This window comes from Thamnophis elegans, chromosome 16 (assembly GCF_009769535.1).
Source record: "Thamnophis elegans isolate rThaEle1 chromosome 16, rThaEle1.pri, whole genome shotgun sequence".
In the NCBI taxonomy this organism is placed as follows: Eukaryota; Metazoa; Chordata; class Lepidosauria; order Squamata; family Colubridae; genus Thamnophis; species Thamnophis elegans.
In genome coordinates this window covers 30735473-30762115 of record NC_045556.1, presented here as the reverse complement: position 1 = coordinate 30762115, position 26643 = coordinate 30735473, and the positions used below count along the sequence as shown (strand labels likewise).

Below are 26643 nucleotides of genomic sequence, written 5' to 3'. Positions count from 1 at the left end.
GAGGAGCCCCAGTGGTGGGATTCAGCCAGTTCGCACCTATTCGGGAGAACCGGTTGGTAACTTTCTAAGCAGTTTGGAGAACCAGTTTTTGGAAGAAATATTTTGTTTTTTCTCCACTTTAGAGGGCTAATCCTGTAAGGAAGGCAAAGAAAGGAAACATTCTGGTGTTGTTTCTAGCCTAATCTTTATTGCCCTGCTTACAGAAACTGCCTCTCCAGTTAACCCTTATTACCATTGTAACAACTAAGGCGAAGTTCCCCATCTACCTGAGTGACATTGACTTGGCCACGCCCACATGATCACATGACCACCGAGCCCCGCCTACCCAGCTAATCATTAGGGCAGAGAACTGATTGGTAAAATCCCACCACTGAGGAGCCCCCACATTTCCGACCCTCTCACAGAAAGCCAGGCAGTAGGAGGAGGCCATTCATGGTTAATGACCTTAAAATGGCCCAGAGAGGTCCAAAGATGGCCTAATCAAAGAGAAACACTGTTTTCTCAGGGTTGGGGAAGCTGCTATGATTAAGAAGGCAGCCATTACCGAGTAGGGGCTTTATCAGAGGACTGGATGTGAAGTTATAGTAACTTGACCTTAGGTCAAGCTCCTTGATTGACCAGAAAGAAAAAGGAGGAAGAAGAGGAGGAGAGGGGGGAGGAAAAGAAGAAGAGGAGGAAGAAGAAGAAGAAGGAAAAGGAGGAAGAGAAGGAAAAAGAAGGAAAAAAGAAGAGAAATAGAAGATGAGGAGGAGGAGGAGGAGGAAGAAGAAGAGGAAGAGGAAGAGGAGGAGGAGGAAAAAGAAGGAAAAAAGGGAAAGTAGAAGAAGAGGAGGAGGAAGAAGAAGAAGAGGAAGAAGAGGAGGAGGAAGAAGAAGAAAAAGAAGAAGAGAAAGTAGAAGAGGAGGAGGAGGAAGAAAATGAGGAAGAAGAGGATGGATGAGGAGAAGAAGGAGGAGGAGGAGGAAGAGGAAGAAGGAGAGGAGGAGGAGGAGGAAGACCCACTGTGTACAATAGATTACAGATAAACAGAGTTGGAAGGGACCTTGTAGGCCATCTAGTTCAACCATGTCTAGTCCAATATGCAGCCAATGCCATCTAAATAGTAGCGAGGACATAGGATGACACTTCTCAAGACAGGAGGAGTGAGAGGATGCAGACTTACTCCTTACCATCGACCCCTTGACGCCCATTGGCCCCGGTGATCCAACTGTGCCCCGGTCTCCCTAGGAGGAGGCAGAGAAGCAGAAGTCAACCACTCCATCCTCAAAATAGATGCCATATCCTTGCAGAGAAGTCATACAGTTGGGTGGCCTACCAGCCCTCCCTCAGCGCTGCTTGCTTGAAGCCAAGTTGGCCAATTGTAGTTTCTCAAGCTTGCTTATTATGGGATGATTACAAGGACAAGGACAGTGGAGGTAATTGGTGCACAAAGGGTGTAAATATCAGGACTGAAACAATTGAGAAACATTGCTTGAGTCTGCAGCTTCTCCGTAACTCTTGAAGCAATCAAATCTTTTCTGAGGATCTCAGGGCAGGGTGGCCCAATTCAGCTGCCATGGGACCCCAGGAAAGGATCCAGCATGGGATATTGAAGTTCTGATCAAAAACTGGCCATCAGGACTTGCAAGGAATCACTTTGGGTCTTGCTCTAGCTCACAGTCCCCCAAAACCTTGAAGGGCTCTTAGCAGAAGGTCTCCTCGGCTTAATGCTGCTTCTACAACCACCTCACTATCCTTCGTACCTTCTCCCCAACACCGCCAGGTTCCCCGATTGGACCAATGAACCCCATCAGACCCTGGAAAGAGAGAGAAAAAGGAGATGAATTTATTGGCTTTAAAGCAGGGGTCAGCAATCTGTAGCTCTGGAGCCACATGTGGCTCTGGAGCCGCATGTGGCTCTTTCATCCCTCTGCTGCAGCTCCCTGTCGGTCAAAATATGCGTCACAACCACCGATTTTCAACATCTGCCAGCACACAATTGAGCGAGGTTTTCGACCCCCGGTAGGCCCACCATGGATAAATCCCAAAAAATTTTCAGAAGAAGACAGAATGTTTAATTCAACTACATATGCTAGTTCTGTGGCCGCTCAGGAAATAGTCAGGTTTTGTGGCTCCCGGTGTTTTCTTTTCTGTGGGAAACGGGTCCCAGTAGCTCTTTGAGTGTTTAAGGTTGCCTTAAAGCATCAGAGAAAGTGTTTTCCTTGCAGACTGAATAAGAACAGCATCTTCTGCAAGCTCCACGAAGGTCCTTTTCTCACAGGCTGGGCCTCCCCAGCACAAACAGCAGCTGTTCCCAACTTTAAAAAACTGGGCGGTGGGCCTTTGAAGCTCAAGGCTCGACAAAGGACTCCAGTGCAGGAACAAATTACAGGCAACCCCCGTGTCGTGAAGGTCAGAGAGAGAGCGCTAACATTTAGGATTTGCTCCCCCCCCCCCCCGCGACCTTCTCGGTTGCCTCCCAGCTTGCAAAACGCAGAGTGGAGAGGCCCACAACTGGATGAATTCTGACACATGCCGAAGCAGGAAAAACCGTCTTTGATGAAGAGCCGTGAAGACCAGACTCAGGTCAAGAAGGAGATCTAGGCTGGAGATTCTGCAATCCAGCTGAGCTGTTGCCAAACATCTCAAAAAAAAGGGGGGGGCAGAGGGAGAAGCTTGGAGGCACAGAGGCAACGATGCCATGCAAGCAGGGCTGTGGTAGACACAAGTGAGGATTTTCAGTACCCACTACCCTGAATGTTTAAGGAAAAATATGCCGGTATCTAACTACCTACCTGCCTTGCCTGCTTTTTATCTATCCATCCATCCACCCACCCAAACCTCACCCACCCACCCACCCATCTATCTCTAGTTATATTCTATCTATGTATCCGTCTGTCTGTCTGTCTGTCTACCTATCTATCTATTCTCTATCTATCTATCTATCTATCTATCTATCTATCTATCTATCTATCTATCTATCTATCCATATCTATCTATCTATCTATCTATCTATCTATCTATCTATCTATCTATCTATCATCTATCTAATCTACCTATCCATCCATCTATCCAGACAGCTAGCCACCATATCTGTCTGACTGTCCATCCCTCCGTCCATCCATCCATCCATCCATCCATCCATCCATCCATCCATCCTTCTGTCTGCCTGCCTGCCTATCTATCTATCTTTCTTTCTTTCATTCATTCAATTTATTCATTACGCCCTTCCTTAGAATAACCTGCCTCCTTGCCTGCCTTTCATTCATTCATTCATTCATTCTATTTATTCATTCATTCTATTTATTCATTATGCCCTTCCTTAGAATAACCTGCCTCCCTGCCTTTCTTTCATTCATTCATTCATTCATTCTATTTATTCATTTATTCATTCTATTTATTCATTATGCCCTTCCTTAGAATAACTTGCCTCCCTGCCTTTCATTCATTCATTCATTCATTCATTCATTCATTCAATTCATTCATTCAATTTATTCATTATGCCCTTCCTTAGAATAGCCTGCCTGCCTACCTACCTACCTACCTACCTACCTACCTACCTACCTACCTACCTATCATTCATTCATTCATTCATTCATTCATTCATTCATTCATTCATTATGCCCTTTCTTAGAATTGACCGATGGTGAACCTCTAGAAAATGAACATCACCCTGACCTTCATGGACCAAGGCCCTCTGATGTTGTAGTCCAGGAGTCTGCAAACTTTTTCAGACCATGGAACCTGGCCGTTTAATAGCAAGAAAATTCTGGAATCCCCCTTGTAGGGGTGAAGATCCAGCGACAGCGAACCTTGCTGTGTTTGAACTCCAACTCCACCATATATTTCATGGAGCCCCATTGTGTGTGTCATGGAGCACCTCTGCAGAAATGGGACACAACTTTCTCTAAATATTTAAAAATTGCCTCTGGAGGCTGATGTTTTCCAAAACTCCAGGATGGCTAAAAGCAAGCCAGCCGTTGTGATGGAAGGGGGAGTGGGGCAGAAGAAGAGGAGAAGAAGAGGAAGGAATTTCCCCCAATGGCTGGCACAGCGTTCTTTCGCTAATGACATAATTGGCAACGAGATGGAAGTCTTCCACCACTAGGCAGAAACAAGCAGAGGGAAAATAAGGGGGCTTTAGATGCATCTGGACTGGATCACTGGCAAATGGCGGTGAAAAGGCCCATTGTGTTTTCATTCAATCCCATAGAGGCTCACGGTTTCCTGCTCGGAGTATGTCTGGAGTAGCTAAGGGGAGGGGGGGGGGGAAAGGAACAACCAGCGACAGACCGAGTCTCCCTCACCAGCTCACATTCTCAACCTGGGATCCAACAGAGTGGAATTCAGCCCTAGACTGTTTTAGCTATGGGCAAATCCAAGAAGTGGAATTCATTGAATGAATAAGTGCTAAAGAAAGACAGACCTCCCTGCTTTCTCTACAGAAACTTAGGAGGCTGGGGGCAGGGGGGTGGAATCTCTAGGGGGGGCGCAGGGAATGAAAAGACCTTCGGCGAAGGCACAGTTTCTCAATTTTCCTAAGGAAACTTGTGGGGTTTTCCTGAATTGTTTCCTTGCCTCTAGTAAAAGGAGGCTATTGTGCAGGACCTTTTCCAGATGTTCGTGCAAGACACAGAGAAAAAGACAATGACCATTTCTTGTGGATGCTACGGGCAAGACGAAATGGCCAACCGGGACGTCAAAATGCCATGGCTTCTACTGTTGCAGGGTTACCGTATCCAAAAATGAGTTTTAGGAGACGTTTCTGTTCCGACCGAGGTTTCCCAAAGAGCATGAAGCACACTCCTTGTCCTGACAAAAACCCCTTTTATTAATTTGCTGTGAATTCTGCTCATTCACCTCCAGCAAGGTCTTTCGAGGGAGAATTTAAAGTCACAGACCTTATCTGGCTTGGAGAGCTGCCAGGCCGATATCTGCAGAACCTGGCAAGGAGTCTTGGAGATTTACAAACCAATGAAGGGAACTAATGGTCTCCTGCAAACTCCACTTCCCCTTTCGCTCCTCTTTTATTTCCTCTGGGAGGGGCCATTCATCGTCCACCTGTGGCCTTGCTCCCAAGTCGACCCCTGTTCTTTAGCTCTTCCCTTCGTCTGGCAACTCTGTGCTTGCGTACACTGGGAACAGGCTCCAGCTGTTCTTCTGCCTCACTGATGTCTGACTCCGAAGGCAGCTGATAACTGTCAGACGGCCCTGGCCCCCTCTCTGCCTCCGACACAGAGCCCTCATCCGAGCCTTCCCCAGACTCCAGGACTGGCCCAACTTCCTCCCCAACCTCCTCATTGTCCGAATCTGCTACCAGCTGCAATGGCTACTGGTGGGCCACAAAAGTTTCAGCCATTCCAAGATTCTTGACTGGCAGGCTTCCTCAGTAAATAATCTGGAGAAATTCTCCTCCTCCAGAAGAAAAAAAAGACATGTCCTCACAATGTTTCTGCCCATGAGGAGGGGACTTTGAGGGTCCCTGTGCATGCCTGTCTCTAGGTTAGACCATCATCATTAATAAAAAGCAGTCCATTAAAAAAAAAGATTGCCAAAGAAAGAGGTTTTCAGGAAAGATTGTGGGTCCCTTAGCCAACAATTGAGGAGACCAAGATTGGTTGAGCCAAAGCCACCATCGCTGCCCCATGCGGTCACTCAGGAATGAGGTAAACACATGGAAGCGTTGAGGTTGCACCACATTGGTCAGTGTGATGATTTGGGATATATTTCAGAGGAGGTGAGCGTTTGATTTTTTTTTCATATTCCCAGACTTTCCAGAGTTCTTCCTGTCGAATCTCCTCGGGCATTGCGGGGCACAGAAGTTGCCAAAAACTATGTCGGAATGGGGACCAACATGGAAACTGGACTGGCATCATTCTGTTCTCTATGGGGATTCTCAGTCCTCCAGGTCATGGTTGTCTCAAAGGTGCTTTTTCAAGAGGCAGCTGGACTTCTTCCTTGGTTTCTCCTTGAAGACATTCCGCTTCTCATCCGAGAATATTTCTTCAGAACCGAAGAAATATTATCATGAAAATAAAATGTGGAAAGGGGGGGGGGATTTATTTTTATGTACGTAGAGAACTGGGTTAGCTTGAATTCTACCTCCGAAAATCCATCCGAGTGAAGAAGAAAATAAGTAAATACAACAATGGAGAAGGAGAGGGAAAGAAGAGAGGGAAAAGGAGAGGAAGTAAGAGAAGGATAGTAAGAAAAGGAGAGAGGTTAGGAAGGGGAAGAAGAGAGGAGGAGTGTGGGAGAGGGAGGAAAAGAAAAAGGAGAGGAGGAAGGAAGAAGGTAGAGAAGGAAGATTGGGAGGAAAGGAGGAAGAAGGAGGAAGGTTGTAAAATAAGATGGATGTGCAGGGTGGCAGGAAAGCGACCCTGACAATATTTTTAATTTTTTAAATGAATGGTGATAAACGTTAAAGGATAATATATAAATAACAATAGTACTTATGAGAATGTACATTTGTGAATGTATATATGAGAAAGAAAAAGAAAACTTAAAAAAAAGAACTGAAGAAGCTTCTTGGATGAGAAGCGAAACCTCTTCAAGGAAAAACCAAGCCCAGTTGCCTTCTGAAGAACTGAAGAAGCTTCTTGGATGAGAAGCGAAACCTCTTCAAGGAAAAACAAAATCCACTTGCCTTCTGAAGAACTGAAGAAGCTTCTTGGATGAGAAGCGAAACCTCTTCAAGGAAAAACAAAGTCCAGTTGCCCTTCTGAAGAACTGAAGGAGCTTCTTGGATGAGAAGCGAAACCTCTTCAAGGAAAAACAAAGCCCAGTTGCCTTCTGAAGAACTGAAGAAGCTTCTTGGATGAGAAGCGAAACCTCTTCAAGGAAAAACAAAGTCCAGTTGCCTTCTGAAGAACTGAAGAAGCTTCTTGGATGAGAAGCGAAACCTCTTCAAGGAAAAACAAAGTCCAGTGGCCTTCTGAAGAACTGAAGAAGCTTCTTGAATGAGAAGCGAAACCTCTTCAAGGAAAAACAAAGCCCAGTTGCCTTCTGAAGAACTGAAGAAGCTTCTTGGATGAGAAGCGAAACCTCTTCAAGGAAAAACAAAGCCCAGTTGCCTTCTGAAGAACTGAAGAAGCTTCTTGGATGAGAAGCGAAACCTCTTCAAGGAAAAACAAAGCCCAGTGGCCTTCTGAAGAACTGAAGAAGCTTCTTGAATGAGAAGCGAAACCTCTTCAAGGAAAAACAAAGCCCAGTTGCCTTCTGAAGAACTGAAGAAGCTTCTTGGATGAGAAGCGAAACCTCTTCAAGGAAAAACAAAGCCCAGTGGCCTTCTGAAGAACTGAAGAAGCTTCTTGGATGAGAAGCGAAACCTCTTCAAGGAAAAACAAAGCCCAGTTGCCTTCTGAAGAACTGAAGAAGCTTCTTGGATGAGAAGCGAAACCTCTTCAAGGAAAAACAAAGCCCAGTTGCCTTCTGAAGAACTGAAGAAGCTTCTTGAATGAGAAGCGAAACCTCTTCAAGGAAAAACAAAGCCCAGTTGCCTTCTGAAGAACTGAAGAAGCTTCTTGGATGAGAAGCGAAACCTTTTCAAGGAAAAACAAAGTCCAGTTGCCTTCTGAAGAACTGAAGAAGCTTCTTGGATGAGAAGCGAAACCTCTTCAAGGAAAAACAAAGCCCAGTGGCCTTCTGAAGAACTGAAGAAGCTTCTTGGATGAGAAGCGAAACCTCTTCAAGGAAAAACAAAGCCCAGTTGCCTTCTGAAGAACTGAAGAAGCTTCTTGGATGAGAAGCGAAACCTCTTCAAGGAAAAACAAAGCCCAGTTGCCTTCTGAAGAACTGAAGAAGCTTCTTGGATGAGAAGCGAAACCTCTTCAAGGAAAAACAAAGCCCAGTGGCCTTCTGAAGAACTGAAGAAGCTTCTTGGATGAGAAGCGAAACCTCTTCAAGGAAAAACAAAGCCCAGTTGCCTTCTGAAGAACTGAAGAAGCTCCTTGAATGAGAAGCGAAACCTCTTCAAGGAAAAACAAAGCCCAGTTGCCTTCTGAAGAACTGAAGAAGCTTCTTGGATGAGAAGCGAAACCTCTTCAAGGAAAAACAAAGCCCAGTTGCCTTCTGAAGAACTGAAGAAGCTTCTTGGATGAGAAGCGAAACCTCTTCAAGGAAAAACAAAGTCCAGTGGCCTTTTGAAAAAGCACCTTTGGGACAACCATGACCTGGATGACTAAGAATCTCCAGAAACAAAGGATGAGAAAACCAACCTTGGAGGGAATAATAGCTTTGAACCTTGGGTGTTGAGCACAGCCAAAATCGCATCAGGATAGGAAACTAGAGGCAAATTATTGTTGGTCCCGGCATAACAATAAACATCTGAAGGAAACTCAATCATCCGGGTCATAGTTGTCACAAAGGGACTTTTTCAAGAGGCAATTTGAAGATGTTTCGCTTTTCATCTGAGAGGTTTCTTCAGTTCTTCTCAGAACTGAACTTCTCAGAGCTGAAGAAGCTTCTTGGATGAGAAGTTAAAAGTCTTCAAGGAAAAACCAAGAAAGTCCAGTTGCTTCTTGAAAAAAGCACCTTTGGGAAATGCAGGCACAATGGCATCCATTCAGTTGCAGGACTATTAAAATAATCACAATGCTTTCTAGCGTGGCCATCCTCCCATTTCTCTTCTACATCACTTAAACATTGATAATTCAGGCATATAAACATCTCCAAAATAGGATTTTCAGCTATTCTAACAAAGGTAAAGGTTCCCCTCGCACATTTGTGCTATTCATTCCAGACTCTAGGGGGCGGTGCTCATCTCCCTTTCTAAGCCGAAGAGCCAGCGCTGTCCAGAGACATCTCTGTGGTCATGTGGCCGGCATGACTCAATGCCAAAGGCGCACGGGATGCTGTTCCCTTCCCACCAAAGGTAGTACCTATTTTTCTACTTGCATTTATTTATGTGCTTTCGAACTGCTCGGTTGGCAGAAGCTGGGACAAGTCACGGGAGCTCACTCCGTTACGCGGCGCTAGGGATTCGAACCGCCAAACTGCCGACCTTTCTGATCAACAAGCTCATCGTCTTAGCCCCTGAGCCACCGCATCCCTTCTTCTAACACAGTGGTTCCCAAACTTGGCAACTTTAAGACTTGTGGACTTCAACTCCCAGAATTCTCCAGCCAGAGCTGGCTGGAGAATTCTGGGAGTTGAAGTCCACAAGTCTTAAAGTTGCCAAGTTTGGGAACCACTGTTCTAACAAATAGGGAACATCAAATCCAGAAAGAGAGACTCCAGCAGCTATCAAAGTTATCTCGGATAAAGGAAGCCCTCCTGCTGGCAGGAATCACTCGAGACCAAGATCAGCATGCCAAAGAAGGAGAAGAAGTGATGTAGGGGGTTACCTCGTCACCAATTTTTCCCAGCCGTCCTCGGTTTCCTGGCTCACCCTGAAACCAAGCAAAGAACAGTAAGTCACACGGTCCTTGCAGTTTTGCAGTGTGCATCTCGACACCTTAATCTGCCCTCAAAACAAACAAACAAACAAACAAACCTTACAGAGGAAAATGTGATTAGGAAAATGCTAGAATGTGCAGAAATGAATCGATTGGCTATCAAAGAGCAAAGAACAAACTCATTATTGTACAATTTTGGTGTTGGAAATTAAGCTAAGAAGAGATTAAATGATGACTAAGGTTGTAAATTTTAATTGTTGGCACAAAATAGTTGTACCCAGATGACACACTGTTTAATGGGAAATGGATTGCTTATATAAAAATAAAATTAAAAAAATATTTAAAAAAAAAAACCATTCTACAGATAGAAAGATTGAAACAGTGAAATCTTAAATTGTCTCAATTTCTAATAGCCCCACTTTGTTTCAAGTCAAATTCATCCTTCCCCAAGGCTTGATTTCTCGTAATACAGTAGAGGCAGAGAACCAAAAAGACTCTTGATGTTTTGAATACAAAGCCCATCGGGAGCACGTTCCCTGGAATTTATGGGAGCTGTAGTTCAATACATCTGGGGGACATCAAGTGGTCTATTTCATTCATCTTTCCCCCTTTTGTTTATCTTCTTTTTCTTCCTTGCTTTCTCTTCATGGTCTTCTTCTTGGGTCTACACCTCCCAGCAGAACCAATTCAGGGAGGCCAATTGTATGGATGATGGGACATAAAATCCAAGTCATTGGAGAGGACCGGGCTGGGGAAGACTCTGAGTAAAGATATAAGGCAGGGAGCCAACCACACACAAATGATTTTAACTCGTTTCAAGCTTGTTAATTAACGGATTAACCTCCGATCACGTCCTAACAGAGAGTGGGTAGCAGAACAAATAGGAACTGTAGCTTTTCGGTTATCTTCAGCTGCAGAAAAAATCTTCCCACGGTGGTGGTTGATGCAGTCTTTTTTTTCTTCTTCTTCTTGTGAAGGTTACGTCTTCTCCATCATCTACTGAAAAATGGCTGAATCGTTCCACCATCAGTTCAATTGAAAAAAATCGCTGAAATCATTCCACAATTGCTGAATTGGAAAAAACGGTTGAATTGTCCCACAATATCGGAACAATGAAATGAAGGGGTGACATTGATAGCAGAATGCCAGTATATAGAATAGAATGCAATGGAATAGACTATAGAATAAACTATAGAATATGGCATATGGAAAATAGAATGGAATGGAATAGAATAGAATGGAATGGGAATGGGAATGGGAGTAGGAGTAGGAGTAGGAGTAGAGTAGAGTAGAGTAGAGTAGAATAACAGAGTTGGAAGGGACCTTGGCGGTCTTCTAGCCCAACCCCCTGCTTAGGAAGGAAACCCTACACCACTACAGACAAATTGATATCCAACATCTTCTTAAAAACTTCCAGTGTTGGAGCATTCACAACTTCTGGAGACAAGTTGTTCCACTGGTTAATTGTTCTCACTGTAAGGAGATTTCTCCTTAGTTCTAAGTTGCTTCTCTCCTTGATCAGTTTCCGTCTGTTGCTTCTTGTCCTGCCTTTAGATAGTTTGGAGAATAGCTTGACTCCCTCTTCTTTGTGGCAACCCCTGAGATTTGAGGGGCTGCCACAAAGAAGAGGGGGTCAACCTATTTATCAAAGCACCAGAAGGCAAGACAAAATTTTGCACACAATATTTTGGCAACGGAGGAATATTTCTGGGGGGGCAGGGGGGAGGGTGTGAAGGAAATGAATGGGTCAGGAGCAGCTGCCTTCTCTCCAATGCCGCCTTGCAAAAGTGCTCTGCAAACGCTTGAGATTCAAAAGTGCATTAAAAAGAAATTAAAAAGCTTTTGGAAGAGCCAGCCAGCTGGAGTGGAGAGAGGAAAACCTAGCCAGATTAGGGATACTGCAAGACCATGAGAAACACCCCCCCCCCCAAAAAAAAAAGAAGTACAGAAAGGGAACGAAAGCAGCAATTTCAGATTCAGTTCACACATGCACAAAAGAGTGCCATTAAAATGTGGTTGTGATTGTGGTTGTTGTTAAGCATAGTGTGTTTGGAAGCAGGAGATGGAAGGACTTCAGCCATTTTTAGCAGCTTTGTTTTTCCTTGAAGAGGTTTCCCTTCTTGTCCGAGAAGTTTCTTCAGTTCTTCGGAAGGCAACTGGACTTTGTTTTTCCTTGAAGAGGTTTCGCTTCTCATCCAAGAAGTTCCTTCAGTTTTTTGGAAGGCCACTGGACTCTGTTTTTCCTTGAAGAGGTTTCGCTTCTCATCCAAGAAGCTTCTTCAGTTCTTCGGAAGGCAACTGGACTTTTTTTTCCTTGAAGAGGTTTCACTTCTCATCCAAGAAGCTTCTTCAGTTTCTTCAGTTCTTTTTTTAAAAGAGTTTTCTTTTTCTTTCTCATATATACATTCACACATATACATTTCTCTTAAGTACTATTGTTATTTATATATTATCCTTTAACATTTATCACCATTCATTTAAAAAATTAAAAATATCATCAGAGTCGCTTTCCTGCCACCCTGCACATCCATCTTATTTTACAACAACCTTACTCCTTCTTCCTCCTTTCCTCCCAATCTTCCTTCTCTACCTTCTTCCTTCCTCCTCTCCTTTCTCTTTTCCTCCCTCTCCCACACTCCTCCTCTCTTCTTCCCCTTCCTAACCTCTCTCCTATTCTTACTATCCTTCTCTTACTTCCTCTCCTTTTCCCTTTCTTCTTTCCCTCTTCTATCTCCCTCCTTCCACTGTTGTATTTATTTTCTTCTTCACTCTGATGGGTTTTTGGGGTGGGATTCAAGCAAGCCTCGTTCCACATTTACATAAATTCCCTCTTCCCACATTTTATTTTCATTGTAATGGTTCTGTTTTTAGCAGCTTTTCCAATTGCATAATGTTTTTTTTCCCCTCTCTCTTTCCCTCCCCTGGAGGGAGGCTGTCCTCCATCACACAATTAACCAATTTTCGAAAAGAAAAGAACAAGCAAGGGGGGAAACTGGCTAATCATAAAAATTCGCTGCGGTTTGCAGAAATATGTGCAAGGCTCCTCTCCGTTCCAGAAACCACGGTGAGTTGGAATTTCCAGAGCAAAAAAGAGGGAAGAAAGGGAAAAAAAGGAGATTTCAGGAGAAGGAAGGCAGTGCCAAGGCCAGGAGTGGGTGAAAGGCGTGCTTTCAGATTACCAGATTGGAAAACCCCAAAAGGGTGAGAGATGTTTTGGCGACAGATTTGAGTCTCCTAAGATGATGCCCTCCTTACCTTTAAGCCCTCCGGGCCTGGTTTGCCAGGGAACCCCTTCTGCCCAGGAGGACCCTAAAAAGGAGACAAGTAGCTGGTGAGACATTGAAGAGAAGAAAAGCGTCATCCAGAGCAGGAAGCTCTCGTCCCCCAAGTTGTGCTTGAAGGAGGGGGGTTGGGAGGGGGCTGCAGGGGGAGAAACTGACCAAAGGGCAAGGCTAGGAGCAATGTGGCCCAGTAATAGGCAACCCTCCCACTCAAGAAGCACCCCCTGTGTTCTTACCTCTTCCCCTGGGGGGCCATAGGGACCTGGTGGCCCTTCATCGCCCTGGAAGGAAGGAAGGAAGGAAGGAAGAAGGGAGAGAGGAAGAAGGGAGGGAGGGAGGAACAAAGGGAGGGAAGAGAAGGGAAAGGAAGGAAGGAGAGCAAGGAAGGAAAGATTGAAGGAAAGGAAGGAAGGAAGGAGAGCAAGGAAGGAAAGATTGAAGAAAAGGAAGGAAGGAAGGAGAGCAAGGAAGGAAAGATTGAAGGAAAGGAAGGAAGGTAGGAGAGCAAAGAAGGAAAGAAGGGAGGGAGAGAGGAAGGAAATAGAAGGGGAAGAAGCGAGGGAGGCAAGGCGAGGCAGGGAGGGAAGAGAAGGGAAAGGAAGGAAGGAAATAAGGAGGGAGGAAAGGAGAGCAAGGAAAGAAAGATTGAAGGGAAGGAAGGAAGGAGAGGGAAGGAGGAAAGAAGTAAAGAAGGGAGGAAGGGAGGAAGGGAGGAAGGAATGAAAGAAGAAAGGGAGGGAGGAAAGAAGGGAAAGGAAGGGAGGGAGGAAGGATAGATGGAAGGAAGGAGCAAAGGAAGGCGAGATGGATATATGGAAGGAAAGAGGGAAGGGAAAGAGAAATGAAAGGAAGGAAGAAAAGGACAAAAGAAAGAGGAAAGGAAAGGAAAGAAAGGGAGGGAGGAAAGAGAAAGGAATGAAGGATTGATTGAAAGAAGAAAGGGAGGGCGAGGGAGGGCAAGGGAGGAAAGAAGAAAAGAGAAAGGAAGGGAGGGAAAGAAAGATGAAAGGAAGGATGGAAGGATGGAAGGAAGGAAAGAAAGAAAGAAAGAAAGAAAGAAAGAAAGAAAGAAAGAAAGAAAGACCACATTTAATACAAAGTTCTTCCTCGGTCCCCCCAGCCCATCCCTAAGACAATCTAAATCCATTCATAGACAGATTTAATCTGCCAGGGACTCCAGCCATCTTTAGGGAAATCAATCTCTAAAATCCCCCAATCTTTTTTTTTTTTAAAAAGGAAAACAGATGCACATCATGGAGAGAGCAGCCTCTCACCTCTTGGCCAGGCATTCCTCTGGGACCAGGAAAACCCCTCGCGCCAGGCTTTCCCTGCAAAGGAGGGGGGAAAAGGCTCAGCCAAAGAGAGAGGCAGACAGACCCCGGTGGGCCTACGAAAACACGGAGCAGGCGCACGTTGCCAACATGCGCTGCTGTGGGACGGCGTCCAATGTCAATCCTGTTGCCGAAAGGAGTATGTGAGGAAGGGGAGAACGACCACCGAAAAAAAGAAAACAGGGAAAGAAACTCCCATTCTTGGAGTAGTCAGCATCCAAATGAAATCTGAAAGACCAGCCAGAACACCGCGCGGAGATCTCTGGGGTTTTCTCTGTCCCTCCCCTTACCATTCCCTTTACCTCTTTCCTTTGGGCCACTGCCAAACCAACCCCACAGCCATTCCTTTGCAGCACCCCTCACCTTAATACCTTCGGGGCCGTTTTCCCCCGGAGGGCCGATGCTTCCTGGGAAGCCCTGGAAAACATCAAACAGAGAGGACCATAAGTAAGAAGACAGGAGTCCCGGGTGTCATCTCTTTGGGGAGAGAGAGAGAGAGACAGAGACAGAGAGACAGAGAAAGAGAGACAGAGAGAGAGACAGAGAGACAGAGACAGAGAGACAGAGAGAGACACACACCCAGAGAGAGGGGGGGCTGCAAAGATTCGGGGGGGGGGCACCAAACGTCTTAACTTGGATGGGTTACTTTAGGATGGTCAAAGGACCAAGGTTTTAATTATCCCCATATTCAACTCATGGGCTGAAACTGATCCGGAATGATTTGGCTCCTCGCGTAAGGCATAAACCTGTTTCCAAGGTCTTGCTGAAGCAGATTTAAAATTGCTGATTCAAGTGTCAAAGGGGGAATGCAGATGTGGAGAGTTTAACTCAGTTGCCTCCTGTGCCTCGAATCGCATCTTCCACTGCACTCTAACAGTGGGGGGGGGGGGGGGAATGACCAGCCTGGGACTACAGGAACCATTGGCACCACTCAGGTGACCCTGAGGACACAGGGAAACCTCCAAGTGGCCTCAACGACCCTCTAAAAGGATGCAAAGGACCAGCTGTCTGCAAGGAGCATCAATCCTTCCAGTCCCCACCACCATCCAGTCAGAGCTGAAGAAGCTCCTTGGATGAGAAGTGAAATGTCTTCAAAAGAAAAACAAGGAAGCCCGGTTGCCTCCAGAAAAAAGCACCTTTGGGACAACCATGGCCTGGAGGGCTGAGAATCTCTACAGACGTTTAGCTACACAATTTGGGATGGAGACCCTTCGGATGGTGTGGGAGGAGGAATGGATTTCCAGAGGGAAAAAAATGCAGATTACAGGAACCATTTGCACCACTCAGGTGACCCTGAGGACACAGAGAAACCTCCAAGTGGCCTCAACGACCCTCTAAAAGGATGCAAAGGACCAGCTGTCTGCAAGGAGTATAAATCCTTCCATTCCCCACCATCATCCAGTCAGAGCTGAAGAAGCTGCTTGGATGAGAAGCGAAACGTCTTCAAACGACAAAACAATAAAGTTGCCTCTTAAAAAAAGCACCTTTGGGACAACCATGACCAGGATGATTGAGGATCTTTACAGACCAGCCTGGGATGACCCTGTTCAGAGCTACAGAAGTCCCACGTCCAACTTTGAAAAAGACTGTCTCCTGTCTCAGGAGCTGTCCAGCCCTATGGCCTAGAAAGCATGCTGTGGTCTCCTCTGCATCCTTTGTTACTTACGGTAGACAAGATCTTTTGAGGTTCCTGGCCTGGGTAGATTACCTGAAGAAGACCTAGTACTTTGGAGGAGTCCATAGTGCCTTTTTAGGGATGCGGTGGCTCAGTGGCTAAGACGCTGAGCTTGTTGACCAGAAAGGTCGGCAGTTCGGTGGTTCGAATCCCTAGCGCTGCATAACGGAGGGAGCTCCTGTTACTTGTCCCAGCTTCTGCCAACTTAGCAGTTCGAAAGCACATAAAAAATGCAAGTAGAAAAATAGGGACCACCTTTGATGGGAAGGGAACGGCGTTCTGTGTGCCTTCGGCGTTGAGTCATGCCAGCCCCATGACCAAGGAGACGTCTTCGGACAGCGCTGGCTCTTCGGCTTTGAAAGGGAGATGAGCACCGCCCCCTAGAGTCAGGAATGCGAGGGGGAACCTTTACCCTTACAGTGCCTTTCTGCCCTGGGAAAGTCATTATGGACTTCCTTCACTGAAAGGAGAGAAGGAGGAAAGAGAAGAAGAGGAAGGAAAAAAACAACCAAAATCAAGATGGATGGGGGTCAAATATTTTAGCCCTGTTGGAAGATCCGAAGGATCACACTGGGGGCAGATGGTCCTGGAGAAGGAGAAACAGAGATCTGGGAAAGCAAAGGTGACACCAGACACCAACTTTTCATTGCATTGACATTGTACTTTGGTTTCACTGCGATGTGAACTGATGGGGAGGGAAAGCGAAAGGGGGAATAAAACTGGAAGAAGATCACGGCAAGAAAATGAAGTGCTGTGGATTCTAATTTGTCTTGGCCCTCCAACCAAGGTTCTGCATGGGGTCAGCGAATGTTGCCTCGTAGCCCAGTGTGTGGTTCTCCACGAATTCTGGGGACGGCCGCATCTCCGCCTTTTTCCCAGGGATATAAATCAGCAAGCCTGACAGAAGGGAGAAGCAGACTTGGCACGGAGGAAGGGAAAGGTGACGACATGCTGCTTAGAAGACCACATGACTTTGGATCGCCTACCCATAATTTTTTTCTGCCCACAATCCATTCAGCTCAAGAAACAAAGGGAGGCACAGTCCAGTCCCTAAGTTGACAAAGAAGAAAGATGACTAAGTGAAGGCAATCCAACCAAGAGTGGTGTTGTGACCTAAGCTTCCCGAGACAGTCAAAAATCACACGCTTAGTCCCCGAAACCCTCTTTTTATTTCAACGGCTGTGAATTATGTTCATTCACAGCCCGCAAGGAGTCACAAAGAGTTTGTAAAGAGTCCGACAGAAGTCTGCCAAAGTCTTTCGAGATAAGGCTGATAAGGACCCACCTTTATCTCCCTTGAAGCGCTGCCAAAGACCTAATTGGCAATTAGCTTTGCAAGGCCACACAGAGCACAGAGTCAAAACGGAGCTTCAGAGTTTAAACCGACCGGAACAGACAAAGTTGCTTCCCGCAACTTTCCTGTGCCTTTGCTCCTGCTTTATGTCTTATGGGAGGGGCCAATCATCTCCAAGCCTTACTCCCGAGTCACCCCTTTTGTCTTAACTGTTCTTGCCTTCTGGCAGCTCTGTGCATGCATGTACTGGGAACAGGCTCCCCCTGTTCCTCTGCCTCACTGATGTCCGACTCTGGAGGCTCTGGAGGCAGCACATAACTCTCAGATGGCCCTGCCCCCCTCTGTTCTTCTGCCTCACTGATGTTGACTCTGAAGGCAGCTGATAACTGTCAGATGGCCCTGGCCCCCTCTCTACCTCCGACGCAGAGCCCTCATCCGAGCCTTTCCCAGACTCCAGGACTGGCCCATCTTCCTCCCCAACCTCCTCACTGTCCGACTCTTCTGCCAGCTCCGCAGGCTGGTTCCGGGCCTTAGTAAAATACTAGAGATCTGATGGAGGAGATGAGGGAAGAAGAGCGAGGAACATGTCTTCAACACGTCTATGGAGCTAAAGAAGCTTTTTGGACAAGAAGCGAAATGTCTTCAAAGAAAAACAAGAAAGCCCAGTTGCCTCTTGGGGAAAAAAGCACCTTTGGGACAAACATCTTCAACCATCTTCCAAACTAGATGTCCAATCTTTCTTTAGGAATTGGAGAGGCTGGGCTGAGCTGGACTACCTAAAGCTCTAAGAGGACACCCAACTCATCATCATCATCATCATTGTTTAATGACCCCATAATCCCTTGCAGCAGTGGTGGGTTCCGGATCTCATTGCAACCAGTATGATGCAACTGGGCCCGGCATCTCCCATATGCATCCTTACCTCCACAACGTCTCCGCAACGCTCCAGCTGCTCGGCGAAGCATCACGCAGGCACCGTACACTCCGTGCACATACACGGAAGCGCTGAAGAGCTCAAATACAGGTAAGGACTTCAGGCAAGCGGGTGGGCCCTCCGGTGCACCAATACCCGGTGCTCCCAGCAGACACCAGTACGCCCGTACTGGGGCATACCGCCTGCAACCCACCATGGCCTTGCAAGGTGGAGTCTGGGCAACTGAATGGAGCCAGCAGAGCGTTTAATGGCCGGATGCCCTTCCTGTTGCCAATGCAGAGCTTTGTTCAGCAGATATATTCTTTGAACTGTCACTAAATGAACTGTCATAAGTTAACCACCTATACTTTAAACCAGACATATGCAAATGTTGTTGTGTCTACTCTGTCCAGAAAATGTCCTCTTTTTGTTACACCATGAATAAAAATGCTGTACTTATATAGTTATATCCAAAAGAAGAGAACGGACTGCCATATGTCAGAAATGCTGTAGAGTCTCCTGCTTGGGCAGGGGGTTGGACTAGATGACCTACAAGGTCCCTTCCAGCTCTTGTTACTCTGTTAAACCACAGGGTTGCTCCTTATTTCTTAAAGTTTATCACTATCTAGCCAACAAAAGAGAAAACACCCAGATTAACGGAATGATCCCTAGAGGCGGGGGACAAATTGGGGGGTTTTTTGTATGAGAAAAAAGAGGAATGGTGGTTTTTAAAAAAAATAAAATAAACTAGGTTTTTATTTAACTTCATTCTGATCTTTCACAGCTATTAGACAGATTGATAAGCAGAAATGAAGCGAAACACTAAAAAACGGCGCGCCAAAAGTTATCGTTCATTCATTGCGTCTCCTTCCAGGATCCCATCACGAGCTCTTCAAACCCTTATTTTGTCTCGAAAGCAAATGAGGTTTTTTCAAAATTTCTTTTATTTTATTTTTCATGCATGACTGATGGAGGCCGACCAATTTCTTTCTCCTATTCTTCTTCTCTCTCACCTTTCTTGCCAAGTTTATAAGGATGTTACTTTAACCGCCGGCGGCGGAGTCCAAGAGTTTAAATTTAGCCCTGGCTTTCTTTCGGTGGAATTTGGGATTCGCAACGCGTTATTCTTGGAAAGGACTCTCTGTTGAATTGGATCATTTGACCACCTATCTCAGATAATTCTCTCTTGGTAGTTTTTTTTTCCCCCAACCCTTGCTCGGAGGTGTTGCCAGCAATTGACCTGGATTTGATTTCAGGACATCTTGGGTATTTTACAAGTGAGTAAAGTTAGCCGTGATGCAATCCTCTTGGGAAGTCACCGCTAGGTCGTGAATTGGCTGTATTTATCTACCGTAATAAGCCATGGTTTTCGTCATATTTTGCTGAAGAAGCCAGAGCTGGCTGGATTAGCATGAGTTGCTAAGTTCCAGAGTGAAGGAATTGTAGGCTATTAGTATGATGGGTGGAGGCCAACCTGGGAAGCGCTCCAAGCACCCCGTAATTTCCACCTTGGTCTCTCTGGACCCAGACGTGCATTCGTGGTGCTGAGTCTCTGCTTTGAGTAAGAGTGGCGAGTAAGGGGTTTGACTGAAAAAAGGTATTCAGCGAACCAAATGGACTTTGCGGGTAACTTAAGAGCTCTAGAAATGAAGCTTTTTATACATAGATAGGAGAGAGAGAGAGAGAGAGAGAGAGAGAGAGAGAGGGAGAGAGAGGTTCTATCTATTGATCGATTGATTGATCGATCAATAGAAACGGGGGAGAGAGGATAGATAATTAGACAGAGAGACAGATAGATAGAGAGATACAGATAGAGATAGAGAGATAGTAGAGATTAGATAGATAGATAGATAGATAGATAGATAGATAGATAGATAGATAGATAGATCAAGAGAGAGAGAGAGAGAGAGAGAGAGATAGATAGATAAGAGACATAGAGAGAGAGAGAGGTTACAGAGAGATATACAGATAGAGGTAGATGGATGGATGGATGGATGGATGGATGGATGGATGGATGGAGAGAGAGAGAGAGATGGTAGATTAGATAGATAGATAGATAGATAGATAGATGGATGGATGGATGGATGGATGGATGGATGGATGGATGGATGGATGGATGGACGGACGGACGGACAGACAGACAGACAGGCAGACAGACAGACAGACAGACAGAGATTCCTCTTAGACAGAAGAGAAGAGTGGTAAAGAAGAAATATTTCACCTTTGAGAGAATGAAGAGGAATGGGGGTGTAAAGATTTCAAAACATCATAATTTCAGCACCCTTCCAGCAGCTCCTTTTCAATGGCCTATTCAGAATCGGGCATATCTCAGCCTTTAAAAAAAAAATCTCTAAATCATACAGATCCTTAAAAGAAGAAGCCAAACTGGAGACAGAACCTACCTCTGGGCCAGGTGGGCCTGGAATTCCAGCTGGACCTTTTTCACCAACTCTTCCCTGCAAGAAACAAACACATGGGGTGACCATTGAGGGTGACCTAATCTAGCTAGGAAGAAATATGGAAGGTAGTATCTCCAGATATTGCTAACCATCTCCTAGTTTTTCCGTTGGCCATGTTGGTTCATTCATTGATTTATTTGTTGATTCATTGATTGATTCATTGATTGATTCATTGATTGATTCATTGATTGATTGATTCATTGATTGATTCATTGATTGATTGATTCATTGATTGATTCATTGATTGATTCATTGATTGATTTATTGATTGAATCATTAATTGATTGAATCATTCATTCATTCATTCATTCATTCATTCATTCATTCATTCATTCATTCATCTGATTTCCATTCTATAACTTCTCCAAAAGATCAAAGCAACCAACGCACCACTCCTTATTCAGTTTTCCCATGGGATTAATGATTAACCCAATATCACCATAAGGTGATCTATGAGGTTCAGTGGACCTGAACATGGGCTATCCCAGTCCTAGTCCACCATCTTAAGCTGCTACTTCAAGAAGAAGTCTTTTTGCTTTCCACAAAACAATTATGGATATCAGTCAGGATTTATTTCCATTTTTTCCTACTCATGTCGCAACATTCTGCTAACGATCCTAATTGCACTTATACCCTTTTATTCCTCATGGATTTGACAACATTCTCCAATTCTTCTCTCTTGGCTTTTCTCACAACCATCCAAGGTTTACCCTAGAAAGTTTGTGGCCCAACAGGAATTTGAGTCCAGACCTCACCGGTGGGGTCCTTCAAATGTCCCATGAAACTCTTTTATAGAGATTCAAGGGGGACAAGTGATTTTTAAAGAGTGCCTCAAGATGTTTTCTGGGGTTGAAATCAACTTCCCTCACCGATGATGGTTCATGATATAATATGATATGACCATCATGGTGGCTGATAGGAATTGCATCCAAGTAAGAGCTGAAGGACAGCAATGATGTTTTTTCTGACCAAGGCTTCCCAAGAGTATGCAGCAAACTCCTTGTCCCGACAAAAGAACCCCTTTTATTAATTTCCCATGAATTCTGCTCATTCACATCTGTCAAAGTCTTTCAAGGGACGATTTACAGTCACAGATCTTATCTGGCTTGGACAGCTGCCAAGCCGAGAGCTGCAAAATTTGGCCAGGAGTCTCGGAGAGTCACGAACCAATGAAGCGAACTAATGGTCTCCTGCAAAGTCCACTCCCCTTTCGCTCCTCTTTTATTCCCTCCGGGAAGGGCCATTCATTATCCACCTGTGGCTTTACTCCCAAGTTGTTCTTTAGCTGTTCCCTTCATCTGGCAGCTCTGCGCATGTGCACACTGGGAACAGGCTCCAGCTATTCGTCTGCCTCACTGATGTCTGACTCTGAAGGCAGCTGATAACTGTCAGACGGCTCTGGCCCCATCTCTGCCTCCGACACAGAGCCCTCATCAGAGCCTTCCCCAGACTCCAGGACTGGCCCATCTTCCTCTCCAACCCTCCTCACTCTCAAAATCTGCTGCCAGCTCCACTGGCCACTGGCGAGTCACAACAGTTTTCCTCATTCTAACCAATACAACAAATTTCATGCAGGGAACTCAAGCAATTACTTACCATTGTGCCTGGTTTTCCTCGTAATCCTGGCATCCCAGGCAATCCTTGGCTACCCTGGAGAAAAGCGAGAGTAGAAATCTTCAGAATGGATAAAGCAACTTCGAAAACCTAGTCCAAGAAATGAACTTGGTTCCGATATACCTTTAACAAACATAGTGTAGTCTTTATTGTCATTGTAAAAAATAAATACAACATGGGATTATCTAGGAATGATCTAGTCAACCATCACTTCTATGGAGTTATGTACTCAGCAAAGTTGGCACTCAGTAATTTACAACGGTATGAATTCTGTCTGGTAGAAGATTCTGGAAAAGATATTTCCCGACCCTGGAGAATTGCTAGCGTGTGAAGTTTGAAAATAAATAGAATTCGTTAATGAAAGGAAGCGGAAGGCAAAAGGACAACAGCAATTAAATCTATTAAGGGGACATGTCTTTTAGCGGCTTCTATGGTTAAATGCGCCTCTCTTTAAAATAAATCAATAAAAATAATCTATATCCACCAGAAACTATCAGCCATGTCAGGGAATATTGGTCATCCTTGACTTATGGCCACAGTTGAGCCCCACATTTTTGTTGCTCAGTGAAAGACTTGCCAAGTGAATTTTACTCATTTCATGAGGTAAAATTTCTGAGGTAAAACAACTTGCTTGTCACAGTTGCTGAGGGAATCACCGCAGGTGTTAAATGAGCAACACGGTTGTTAAGTGAATCTGGTCTTCCCGTTGACTTCGCTTGCCAGAAGGTCGCAAAAGGGGATCATGTGACACACACACACCCGGGACACTGCAACGGTTGTTAAGTGTGAGTCAGCTGCCAAGCGTCTGAATTTTGTTTATGTGACCATGGAGATGGTACAACAGTCGTAACTGTGAAAAGTTGTAAGTCATTTTTTCCAGGGCTGTTGTAAGTTTGAATGGTCACTAATTGCGGTAAGGAGAGGACTACCGTCTCTACTTTTAGTCACCAATTCAGTAAATCTTACCCTGTATAGATCTTGTAAGTTAGGATCAAAATTCATCAAAAAAAACCCTAGACATTTTATCAAAAATGAAAGAGTCATGTCAGAACTTTAGACTCCAATCTCTAGCTTAATGAAAAGAAGGACTAGGGGAGACATGATAGAAGTCTTCCAATATCTCAGGGGTTGCCCCAAAGAAGAGGGAGTCAAGCTATTCTCCAAGGCACCTGAGGGCAGGACAAGAAGCAATGGGTGGAAACTAATCAAGGAGAAATACTTCTTTCTCTCCTTCCTTCCACCCTCCCATCCTTCTCTCTACCATCCTTCTCTCCTTCCTTCCCTCCTTGCTTCCTTCCTTCCTTCCTCCCTCCCTCCCCTCCTTTCCTTCCTTCCCATCTTCCTTGCTTCCAATACCTCAGGGGCTGCCCCAAAGTAGAGGGAGTCAAGCTATTCTCCAAAGCACCTGAGGATAGAACAAGAAGCAATGGGTGGAAACTGATCAAGGAGAGAAGCAATTTAGAACCAAGGAAAAACTTCCTACAAGTGAGGACAATCAACCAGTTAAACAATTTGCCTCCAGAAGTTGTGAATGCTCCAACACTGGAGGGTTTTAAGAAGAGACTGGTGAGATGGTACCGGTTCTCCTGCCTGAGCAGGGGGCTGGACTAGAAGACCTCCAAAGTCCATTCCAACTCTGTTATTCTGTTATTATTCCAATTTACCACTTTTTGAGCCAAAGGGATTGTTCATTTGGGGCTCGGGGGTAGCGAAGGCCAAATTTATCTAAATTCCTGCAATAAGCTAGTTGCAGGAATTGGGTTTGAAATGGGTCTAAATTAAAATGGGCAAAGGGTCTTCTGTTCTACACTCCCCCCTCTCCCTCATAGCCTTCAGTCTGTTTCTCCATCTTCCATTGATTCCTCTACATCAAGTGACTGATCATTCCCAAGTTAAATTGTTCCACATCATCATTTGGCCATTGGTGTCGACTGACAAATTGAACCTTTGATATTGTCTGCGCAAAGATCTGACTCAGTAATGTCGCAAATTTTGCTTCCCCGCCAGGAGATCCTAAATCATTTTTATTCATTCAATATACAATAAAATCAAGTCTTTACACACACACACACACACACACACACACACACACACAGAGGAAGGGAAAGAGAGAGACAAAGAGAAAGAAAGAAAAAGACAGAGAAAGAGAAAGAAAGAGAACGAGAAAGAGAGAGAGAAGGGAAAGGGAGAAAGAGAAAAAGAAAAAGAAAGAAAAAAGACAGAGTAAGAGAAAGAAAGAGAACGAGAAAGAGAGAGAGAAGGGAAAGGGAGAGAGAAAGAGAAAGAAAGAAAAGAGACAGAGAAAGAGAAAAAGAAAGTGCAAAAGAGAGAAAGAAAGAGAAAAGAGAGAAAAAAGAGAGAGAGAGAACAAGAAAGAGAGAGAGAGAGAGAGAAGAAAATAATTGAATTTACCTTGTCCCCTTGGAAACCAATTTCTCCAGGAATGCCTGCCATCCCTTCCTCACCCTGGATGTACATCACCAAAGAAAGTTACAACAAATAACACACCAAGAACACAACACAAGTCCAAGGTTCAAGAGGGATTTTAGAGGAGGAAGGGAACAGGTTGCTTTTTCTCCCGGCTGTTCCACAACCAGGATTGGTGGCAAAAACAAGAATGGAGCATGGCTAGAATAGCTGTTGGATGACGTGCGTTCCTTCAGAATGGGCTGCCAAGTGAATTTAGATCATAGGACAACGGACTAGTATAATTGGCATGGATATTCATCAAATCGGGGCTTAAAACATTGTACAATGCCATCCGTGTTGTCATTGTTCTTTTTCCCCCAAATAGTAGTATTCAATGGAAAACATTATCTTCCCTTCATCTTACTCCTAAACAAACAAATATGGGCACCAGTCCAAGGGGAAGATCTTCTGCATAAGGGACACTCATTTGAACAAGCATCACGCTCTACGAAAACCGTCTTAAAAGATGTCAGATTTCCAGAGATGTATCACCAAAGGAAACCTCTGGTGTGCTCCAAGAGAGGAGAGAGAGAGAGAGAAAGAGAGAAGGGCCCTGTGGCTAAGCAGGAAGTGGAGTGCCCTTGACAACATTCCTCCTCCTCCTCCTCCTCCTCCTCCTCCTCCTCCTCCTCCTCCTCCTCCTCCAGCTTTTGCAAGTCAGCAAGACGCAGCAGATGGAATGAGTTACCGTCCAGCCTTTTCATCTGATTTGAGTTACTATTTCAAGAACGGCAACAGAGCTGGTCCTGGATTGCCATGCCTCGCTCCATCTGAAACAGGACAGGGAGCTCCAGATGCCACCAGGACCTTCCTGCTGAAGGAGGAAGGAGGTCTAACCTCAACAGTTCCAACCCAACTGAGTTGGAAACCAAGAGCAAAAGGGATTCCATGTATCGTGAGAACTTCTATGTAGCCTGAGAATCGTGAGCTTACTCCAACCCAGAGGTGGACACTCTGGTGGGCCCCGCATGGTCTGCACTTGTCTGATCAGCCACAACCACAGAAGCCACTTAACCAAGTAGATGCAGCTGTAGAGGTAAAGGCCAGGTTTCTCCCCCAAACTGTTTCCCCACCCCCTTCTCTTTTTTTGCCGCCAACTGTTGTGGAACAATCAAGAGAGTATTAGTTGTAGAAAACTAGCAGATCCATGCTGTAGCTCTGGAAAGAAAGTGGGAACAATTAAGGGGAAGGGGAAGAAGAGAAGAGATGGAAAGAGAGAAGGAAGGGAAAAGAGAAGGAAAGAGAGAAGGAAGAGAGAAGGGAAGGGAAGAGAAGAAAAGAGAGAAGGAAAGAAAGGAGAGAAGAGAAGAGAAGAGAGGAGGGAGGAGAGGAGAAAAGAAAAGGGAAGAGAACAGAAGGAAAGAGAGAAAGAAGGGAGAAGAGAAGAGATGAGAAGAGAGAAGAGGAGAGGAGAAGGGAAGGGAGGCGAAAAGAGAAGAGGGAAGGGAGGAGAGGAGAGGAGAGAAGAGAGAAGGGAAGAGAACAGAAGAGAGAAAGAAGAGAAGAAGAAGAAGAGAGAAGAGATGAGAAGAGAGAAGAGAGAAGAGGAGCGAAGGGAAGGGAGGAGAGAAGAGAAAAGAAGACAAAAGGGAAGGGAAGAGAACAGAAGGAAAGAGAAAAAGAAGAAAGAAGAGGAAGAGAGAAGAGAAGGAAAGAGAGAAAGAAGGGAGAAGAGAAGAGATGAGAAGGGAGAAGAAGAGAAGAGAAGGCATATGGGATGGCAACAAGCTTTTGCATGCAAAGAAATCACAACAAACAATAAGGGAATATTCAGATCACCTTATCACCTTTCAGTCCATGTTCTCCTGGATTTCCCATCAACCCCTGATTTAAAATAAAACAGAAAGAATATCATATAACCTTCCTTCTGAAAGTCCTTCTCTGGACAGGAAAGGCAAACAAACCTATAAGAGAACAGACTTCACCTAATCATGGGAAGAAAGTTCAGATCTCACCAGCTGGCCTGGAACATCACCCAAAATTAAAGCTGGTAGGCTGGATTTTGGAAAGATGACCTTAGAATTTAGGCCATCCTGACTAAACGTAGCCCTGGATTTCCCTTGCTATTCCTCTTCGTATTATCACACCTGTTATTTTTGTGGCAAATCTAGACAGCAGACTAAAAAGCAGAGACATCACCCTGCTAATCAAAAGTGTGTCTAGTCAAGGCTGTGGTTTTCCGAGTTGCAAGGGATGGCTGTGAAGGTTGGACCATAAAGAAGGCTGAGTGCCA

The 26643-nt window shown here is 45.1% G+C and overlaps 1 protein-coding gene across 1 annotated transcript in view; it reads right to left on the bottom strand.

The window, feature by feature from the left end:
* COL27A1 (collagen type XXVII alpha 1 chain) overlaps positions 1-26643 on the bottom strand; it is a 196993-nt gene that overhangs the window by 81573 nt on the left and 88777 nt on the right. Inside the window, exons 18-28 of the mRNA XM_032233211.1 lie at positions 26190-26234; positions 24354-24407; positions 21924-21977; positions 20271-20324; positions 14350-14403; positions 13930-13983; positions 12892-12936; positions 12630-12683; positions 9324-9368; positions 1743-1796; positions 1170-1223 (exon numbers count right to left, since the gene is read on the bottom strand). Coding sequence (XP_032089102.1) covers positions 1170-1223; positions 1743-1796; positions 9324-9368; positions 12630-12683; positions 12892-12936; positions 13930-13983; positions 14350-14403; positions 20271-20324; positions 21924-21977; positions 24354-24407; positions 26190-26234 — 567 coding nt within the window. The remainder of the gene's footprint in view (positions 1-1169; positions 1224-1742; positions 1797-9323; positions 9369-12629; positions 12684-12891; positions 12937-13929; positions 13984-14349; positions 14404-20270; positions 20325-21923; positions 21978-24353; positions 24408-26189; positions 26235-26643) is intronic.